At 21.4% G+C, this 9,604-nt stretch overlaps 1 protein-coding gene across 1 annotated transcript in view; it reads right to left on the bottom strand.

The window, feature by feature from the left end:
• Positions 1-1,723: 1,723 nt before the first annotated feature.
• LOC129609589 (protein tipE) overlaps positions 1,724-9,604 on the bottom strand; it is a 71,002-nt gene continuing 63,121 nt past the window's right edge. Inside the window, exon 2 of the mRNA XM_055521600.1 lies at positions 1,724-2,736. Coding sequence (XP_055377575.1) covers positions 2,667-2,736 — 70 coding nt within the window. The 3' untranslated portion in view covers positions 1,724-2,666. The remainder of the gene's footprint in view (positions 2,737-9,604) is intronic.

Below are 9,604 nucleotides of genomic sequence, written 5' to 3'. Positions count from 1 at the left end.
TAAAAAATACATCCTAAGTATATTATATACATATATATGTATATACAATAAAAACTCATACACGTAAATATAGTATATATTATATACAAGTATTTTTATTTTATATGTATATATATACGGTTTAGTTATATGTATATATTTTGATAATTTTTTTTAAATCCTACAATTAATAGGATTAAAATTATTCTAAATCACTAAAAAATATTAATTAATTTTGTTTATATAAGATACTTGTTAATATATTATTATTAATATAGGAATAATTATATAGGGGGCGCAACCATATATACATAGATAAAATTTTTCGAATCATTTTCGATGAAAATGAAAATTGAATTTATGAAATATCGTACACAGAAATTTTTAATATAGAAAATATTTTCGAAAAGTTATAATATTTATCTGATATATTTTCTCTGCTCACTATATATATCACGCATAATATACGCAATATATAAATGATATGGAAAAATTAAAAGAAATTTTCATTTTCGAACCAAAGGAATTTTTGTTTATTTTAAATATTTGCGTGTTTCATTTGGCATTCTTCTGTAATTTTCGTGAACTTTAAATTGAAAACAAAAAAAAAAATCCAATTTTGAAAAATCATTTTAAAATTTTTGCCCTTAAAAAAGAAAAGTGGACAGGCCGAAAAATTGTGTTGGAAGATTTGTATATTTTTATTTTACCCAGAATTTAATAAAAAATTTGTGAACGGATTTAAAAACTTTAGGTTTTAGAAATTTAAATTTATTAAAATTATTTTAATCTTTAAGTACAAGTTTCTTTGTTTTCTTACTTTTTTCTAACATTTAAGATACTAATTTAAGTAGGCATATGTATCAAGATATAACCGAATTCATATACATACATAAATTAAAATAGATAATAAAAAATTAGATTTTTAAGTGAAATTACCACTTGTTAGTATTATTGGCATAACTGTTTTTGCTTTACAGTATTATAAATTATAATAACTATTATGCAAACAGTAGTATAATAACTGTTATACATATATATATAAAGACCATAACAATCCTCAATTCCAAGTTTTGCAGATTTTTTTTATCATACTTTTACGTATTACATGAATTGTAAAAAATTTCAAAGAAATTAAATCTGTTCTATTAACTTTTATACTCTGAAAAGCTTTACGCAATATTATGTTAAAAAAAATTAATAAAATAAGTACATTTTCTATTTCCCATATAATATATGCGTACATGTATGTATGTAAATATAATTATAATAAATACTATTAACTTATTAATTTTACAAAAAAAACTAACAACTCTAATTTGATTGACGCCCCCCACGGTCCCCCGCTTACTCTTTCATAATTTATTTGATTAAATATCAAATCATTCCATACATGTATATTATTTTATAATAGCTATTATGATTATATTATAACTGGTATGATATATATATATATATATATATATATATATATTAAATTATATAACTATATATTTAAACGAATGTAATTATACGATATAAGCACATTACATCAATATATGTACATGTATATATTTAATATTTTAACAAAATTAAATTTATAATACGAGAAACTAACTACATTATGACATATTGTGCCTACGATATATTATTAATTATTAAACTATCTAAACACATATATATATATATATATATATATATATATATATATATATATATATAAATAATTTTCTTTCATTTATATAATATTGTTTTTCTTTTAATTTTTTTTTTTTGGTTTCTTTTGACAATTTTCTGTATAAACATTTATTCTATGTTTAAAAAAAAACATAGAATATAGAATTATGTATGTACGTAGTATTATATAACTTTTTTATATAATATATAATTATTTATATAACACTATTGTATTTTTTCACCTCAGAATGCAACAAATTGCTTTTATTTTTTCTTTTTTTTTTGGTTTTTCATCAAATTCAATCTGTTAAAAAAAATTTTTACACACATTATAACAATTAATTTATTAATTTATTTAATTATAATTTTATTTGTTATACATCTGTTATACGAGTACTGTTATATATTCATATATATATATATATGTATATATGTATTTTAAAAGTCGGGTTTTCATTTTAATATTCTAATCATTCTACTATAATTTTTTTCATTATTTTTCTTCTTCTATATTTTTTGTTTTTATAACCATCTATTTTTTCTTATTAATTCCTTAATTTTTTCTTAATTTAATTCCGGGCAATTCTACTTTTTATTATTAATTTTATAAATTATAAATTTGTTTTTTTTATAAATTCTTTATTAATTTCTTATTGTGTAATTTTTTTATTATTATTAATTTTACTTATATTAAATTGAATTTTTTGTTTTCTTATTTTTTTTTTCAATATTTCTAATCAAATTCCATTGTTTCAATTTCTTTTAACTTTGTTTTTTATAATATACTTTATTAATTGTTTTTTTTTCTTTTTCTAAATTTGTTTACACATTATTTAAAATTAATTAAAGACTTTGATTGACACTATAATGGAAGAACAAATGGGTTTTTTTTCTATTTTTTTTTTAATTATTTTTTTTTCTATCATTAAGTAGCTATATAATTTAAATGGGCATTAGTAATTAAGCCTATGTTAAAGATCACTACTAGTTGATGGAATACCAAGATTGCTCTCCAAAGTGTCATCCTTATGTCAGAGTGGTGGTTTATATACTTCAATAGCTGGTGTTAGCATATCAACACGTGTTGATATTGATGTATCACTGAAAATTAAAAGAAAAATGGAGAAAAAATATATGCATTAATAATTTTAAAAAAAAATCGATAAAATATTTTGACAAATAAAATAAATGTAATGGTTATTTAAAAAAAAAAATGTATCATTGCAAAAAAAATTAATATTTTGTTTTTGAGAGAAATCAACGGATTATTTGACATGATTATATGCACGAATGTATTGAAAAAAATTGCACTTTATCTGATCTTCAAAAATATATTTTAAATTAGAATAAGTTTTGTTTATTATTGTATAATAAATTTTGTGCTACCAAAATCGTTACACAGGATTCCAGAAAAGCAAAAAAATAACAAAGAGAGAGCTTGTGCCTATTCTAATAATTCACAATCAGAAAAATTTAAAATAATACCTGAAATAATTTTTCAATTTGTTTCTTAGTATTTTTTATTGTACTTTATTTGGAACAATATTGTACTTTATTTGAAACACCATTGGGCTTTCACAAAACCTGTTATAATTTACCATACCAGAGGACAACGGGGTAGTGGAAGGAAAACGGCACATTTGTGCTAATTGAGATCTGGTGGATCGGTCCAAGACACAATTAATTTCACATTACCAAAAAGTGACATAACAAGTGACAAAACAAGACAACTTGTCTTTATATTAATTAACTTAAACAATTTTTTTTCTTCGATTGTTTTAGATATGAGAGGGTATGAGAAAAGGATTGTAATACAATTATAAATATTAGAATTTTTAAAATATTTGTTAAGGCATTTACCATAGAGCAATAGAAAAGCATTTGATGAAATAATAAGCTTTAAGATCTTAATTAGACAGCCATAACATTAAAATTATTTAATATTTGCAAAAAAAAATCTATATTTAAATAAAAATTATATGTATTTTAATAATAAATCAGTGAAATAAGCGAGAGATACTATCATAATGATTCACTGTATGCAAAATGAATTTTAAATTAAAAATTCCATTGAATATTATTCCAATATTCTATTGAAGATTATTAAGAAATATTTCAAAATATTTATAAGTTTCAATTTATTTTTATAGAAAATGTTTTACGTAAAATACAAATTTCATAAGGTTAATATCAAATAATTATAAGTATTTAATGACATGAGTACATATTTACGTGTATATGTTAAAATTATAGTTCATAATAATTAAAAAATTACCCTGAAAATCATTAAAATTATACAGAATCGGAAAAATAATTTACAAAACAAAATTTAAATGTATATAAATGCTATTAACTTCTATAAATGAAGATAATAAACAAATAAGGATATTAAAAATGAAGGCGGTTGAACTCTACAGAAACCTTAATTCTCACTTCCTCAATCTAGGCCCATTTTATTTAGAAAATAAAATTTCATAGCGAATTTCTTTGTAAAATATTTTTTTTTTTGTGAAATTATAAGTCAATTTGATAAAACAAAGTAAAAACCAAAATTCATTTTCCTCTCCCAAAAATTTTGAATCATTCATTAATTTTTAGATTAAAAGGTTAAAATCCTAAATGGAAAACATTCATATACGAGTATAGCTACTAATAATAGTTTTATTAAAAAATATATTTTTATACTTACGATAAGCTTTCCAAGAAAATTTTATTCGTACTCGTATAATATTTTTCATTAATTCATGGATTTTATATTTCGTGTTATTCGCAATTTTTTATGTAAAAAATTAAAGGTGCAGTTACTCGAGATCAATGCACTTATGTTTTTTTTATTTAATTATCAATTCCGTTTCAACGTTTTGTATTTTGATAATCAAATTAGAATTTCAGGGAAGTGAATCATTTATTTTAATATTAAAAGATAGCATAATGTTTAAATACTTTCCTGTTACGACGGCTCAGAAATATTATGGTTTGAAATATTGTCATGTAATTATATTTTTATTGAGCTTCGATTTTAAAACCGGTTTCGGTTAATTTTATTTGTCTTGAAACCTAGGAAATTTTTTTACAACTAAAAGTTTTAAAAAATTAAAAAAAATCGTTCCTAATTCAATTATTTAGGAAAAAATTTAATTGCAATCATTATTTTGAAATTAATTCATTCTTATACGCCATTGTTAATACTACATTGTCTTACCCTATCCTTATTTTGTGAATAATAAATGAGATTATGTATTGTGCAAGACTATGTCATAAATCTAAATAAATAATTTGAAATACTACAATAATTGTTAAAACTCTTTCTTTACTTGACATGCACATTAATTTTCTCATTATAAAAGTGTCAAAATAACATGAAAGAGAGTAATTGACATCTTTTTTTTTTATTTTATTTTTTTTTTTTGTTTTGCATAGTCTATTTATTACAATTTCCTTCATATTACTGTTGAATATTGCGAGAAAATCATAATATTTTTCTCTCATAAAATATTGCACATATTTTGTACATAGATAAGAAAATATGCATATAAGATTGATATTGTATTTCTGTATATAATAGATTCTTTATTACTAAAATCGAAAAAAAGAGCAGAAATTGCTTTGAAAGAAGAAGAAAATATAAAAGTTATTAAATGTTTTTTCCCCATTTTATTTTGATTTAATTTTTCATTTTTTAATAATCATATCGTCATATCAAAAAGTCAAATTTTAGACAAAGGAACGAGAAAATCAATTTTTTTGCGCTTCGTCATTTTCGTATATGTCAATTTTACCTAAATATATATAAGGTTATAGATAGTATAACACTTTTTATTATTATGTATACTTGTTATGTATTGCATGTGTACAAAAACATGTTCGTATAAAGGAATTGCCATATTACTATATTTTTATTGTTTTCTAGTTTATATTTTTCACATGTTTGTAACCTTTATAAATAAGCTATTGCTAATTTACGTATAAGCACATATGCTTGTTTGAAAGTATGTTGGCATTTTGTTAGTCAGCACATACAAAGTAGTAACCATATTCATTACTTATAGAAGTTTTAAGAATATTACATTTTCTATAGTTTATTTTATATTTTTAAAAGGGTGTAAACTACATTTTTTTTTGCGGGCCAATAAAAATTTGAATCATAAAAAAATTAATTGAATTTCATAGTATCTTGGATTTGGTAATTTCAATATTATAGTTGATTATAAGTTGAATTTATCGTTGGCTTTATAAGTCCCAAATTAGACTTTATTTAAAATTTATTTATGGTTTTATAAATTGTTAATAATTATAAGAAAAAATTTCATTTACTTAGCTATTTTTCTAATAAAAGATTTGGCAACTGCAATGATATAAAAAACTGATTTATGACGATAAAAATAATCCTCCGAAATTCTATTAAAAAATATGCAACAGACGAACTTTAAAGTTGAATATTATAAAGGAGTCTCAAATTTCTTGTATTTAACTTCAAGTCCCCTAAATATATGCAATTTTTTTTTTTTTATTTTTGTTTTCTGTTCGATAAAATTATTTAAATAGCCGAGCTATTTTTTCATATTTTGTTGAATTCTGCATATTTTATGAAGTTCACTATGAATTCAAATACATCAATTCGAAATTAATACATCAATTCGGCGAATCATATAATTTGAATTTGTAATGTGGCTATGGGGTGAATCATGCGAAACGATTAGTAGTTCGTTTTACAAGAATTCGGGATATTGGACTGAGTAAAAACTAAAATTTATTAGGATCTGGATACTGTAATATAACCGTAAGATGTATACAGTTATTGTCTGAAAAACATACAAAACACTTTAAATGTTCGTATTAAATTTCAAGATCTTCTTATTGATAGTGTGTAAATTTCTGTTTATTACAGAAATTTTTCAATTTACTATATCATTGATTAAGTGTTAAACACTACTGCTTTACAATTTGTGTATAATTTCGAAGTTACCTTTTTTTACATTGTACTAGAGTATAGTAAGTCAAAGGTTATCGATTTTCGTAGACGAAAAAAGTTAAACGAAAAAAATTTAGTTTCTTTTTTCCTGTTTTTATTTTTAACAGATTACAATGTTTTTTTTACTTATATATGTGTATATAACATCGTAGTTATTTTTTAAGTAGTATAATAGAAAAATTTTTTTAGTATATATGTGTAAAAATATTGTAATTTTATAGTAATTATAAATGAAAATTTTTCTTATTACCGTATTACAAATTATTTGCTTTTGTTATAAAAGTATAATACAAATTTTTGAAATAAAATTCTATAATGTTAACAATAAGCTATACTTGAGAAATTTTTATTTTGAAAGTATAAAGGACTATAGGTATTACATTCAAATATAATTTTAATATGCCATTGTTTAAGGTTGATTTAAAAGGATTCGTCCTTATAATTACTGCTGAGGTTACATTTCAAAAGTGATTTTAAGATTTCTTATTCAATTCACTTCTATATATTAATTAATTTTATTTTTTTCAAAATCATATCGAGATATAAAGAATCGGATTAAGGTATTTGAAAAATAACAGAGAAGGGATTATGAAAGATACATGTTATTTGAAACAACAACAAAAAAAAAGAAGGAAATCAACTTATTTTTTTTTTATTTTAAATTGAAATCTTGAGAATTTTCCCTTTTTTTTTATATATAATGATTTCAAGTAGCTGTCATTTGCAGATGTTGGTCATAGTTCAATTATAAAATTTTCTATAGAATTTCTCTTTAGATTTAGATTTTTAAATCATTTTAGATGTAAGAAGAGAAAGCTATTGTATAGTTTTTCCAATAGAATTTAAAACAGTTTCATTTCAAAAGTTTTTCAGTTTTCCTCATTTTTACATTAAGTACATAATTCAGAACAAAAAGTATTACAAGTTAAATTTTATGGTACATACAACAATAAATTGAACAACTTAGATTTTTAATTACTATTAAATATTTTTTAATTAATTCAGACTCTTCTCTTTTGTTTTATTATATTCAAGTTTCTTTAGTATCTGTTCAATATGAATAATTGAATCAATCTTTTTAATTAGAGTAGCTTTCAGAAAATTATTTCTAAAGTACATTAAATAAAAAATAATTTAAAATGCTCGTTTAAAAGCTTTTTATTATTACTTTTAATTGCGGCTTTTATCCATTTTCCAATGAAAGTATAAGCAAAAACACCTGCAGAAGAAAAAAATTTTGTTAAATATTTTTAAAAACCCTGTATATTTCGAAAAATATTCTAGCTCTGAACAAAAATTTTTGATTTTTTAAACGATTGTATATAATAACGTACTCGCATTGCTGATTTGCCCCGTACACATTTGTATTATATGTATATGTAATTCGCTATAAAACGGATTTGTCTAACCTAGCATAATTTCTATTTATTTGTTTCTTTAGTTTTGAATTGCTTTCTACAACACTGTGGTAAATTAAATTCTTCTTTAAGTATGTGTAACTTTTAAGTATTTTTCCTAAAACAAAGGCTTAGAATATTAATCTTAATAAATTTTTGAAAAATGCAATAATCTTTTTGAATATTATTTCTCAATTTAGCATATTTTTATTTATATAAATTCAGAACCACCACAGTTTCCTCTTAAAAAAATATAGTTATATTCAATTTAATAGAGGAACATTAATCTAGGTTCAACTGTATATAATTTGACGGTATATAGATTAATATACATAAGTATTTGCTTTCTATTTAAAAAAAAATAGAATAGTTTTAAAAAAAAAACTTTGTTTCTAACTATTTCAAATGAAACGAACAAAAAAAATATAACATAAATAATAACATTAACAAAATCATCAATATCGTAATTAAAAAAAGCGAAAAGAAACGAAAAATCCTTGTATAGTATAATTTTTTTGTAAGGACACTACGTATATAGTACCTAAAGAATGAAAAAATACAATTAATAAAATTCGATATAGCAATACGTATAGATGTATGAATGTGTGTATGACATACAACTGATTTATTCATAAAAGTGAGGTTTTATATATATACGTTGGTTTTTATGCAATACGTATGTAAATATAAGATGTACTCAAACTCATATACAGTTAACTCATTGCAAATGAAAATTTCTCGCAATCATGTTAGAATTGACTTTATACTTGTATACGTAAAGGATGTATATGTATAAACATATATATTTTTCAGTTTTTTTATATTCTTTACAGATTTTTATATTTTCTTTACTTGTTCTTGTTTTCTATTTTCACACATGTTCACATTGAATTTATTTCAAATGGTTAGCTTTGTAAAAAGAGAGAGGTCACAACTTATAATTGGCAATTATTAGAAGAAGAATAAAAGGAATTAGAAAGGATTTTCTTGTATTTTTGCTTTTCGTTTTACTTATAAACCATGAGGTTATTGTTTACTGTACCTAATAACCTCATATTGTGTACTGTATATAAAAACCTCATAGTTTAATATGTTGTCTTTTATGTAAATTTCTATATGTATACGTATATCGATTATGAAATTTTTTGATTGTTCTATAATTCTCATAAATTATGAGTTATACCTAAAAACTAATTAACACTAATGAAGTAATCAAAGTCATACTCTTGCATATAATTATATAGAATTTCCATTTCTATTATACTTGTATAATAATAAATACTGTAAAAAATAAATTGAGAGGAAGTTAATGATTTAGTAATGCAGCACATTTCCCTTTAAGAATTCAAAATATCAATACTTTGTATTTATGTATAGTATAAGGATTTTTTTGAATAATTCTTTTATCACTATTATAATTTTGCAAATATTTAATATTAAATCTTAGAGTCTTAGAGTGATAGTTTAAAAAAAATTATAACATTGTATAAATCTCGGACTGCATTGTATAAATTTCGAATTATATTACTAATAATTGATGTAATTAAAACTGTAACATTTTTGCTTTTACAGAAATCCGATAGAATTTTATTGTAATGTT

The sequence above is a fragment of the Condylostylus longicornis genome, unplaced genomic scaffold (genome assembly GCF_029603195.1).
Source record: "Condylostylus longicornis isolate FDR11 unplaced genomic scaffold, ASM2960319v2 ptg000040l, whole genome shotgun sequence".
NCBI lineage: Eukaryota > Metazoa > Arthropoda > Insecta > Diptera > Dolichopodidae > Condylostylus > Condylostylus longicornis.
The sequence above is the reverse complement of the archived record's forward strand: the minus strand, read 5'-3'. Positions and strand labels throughout refer to the sequence as shown.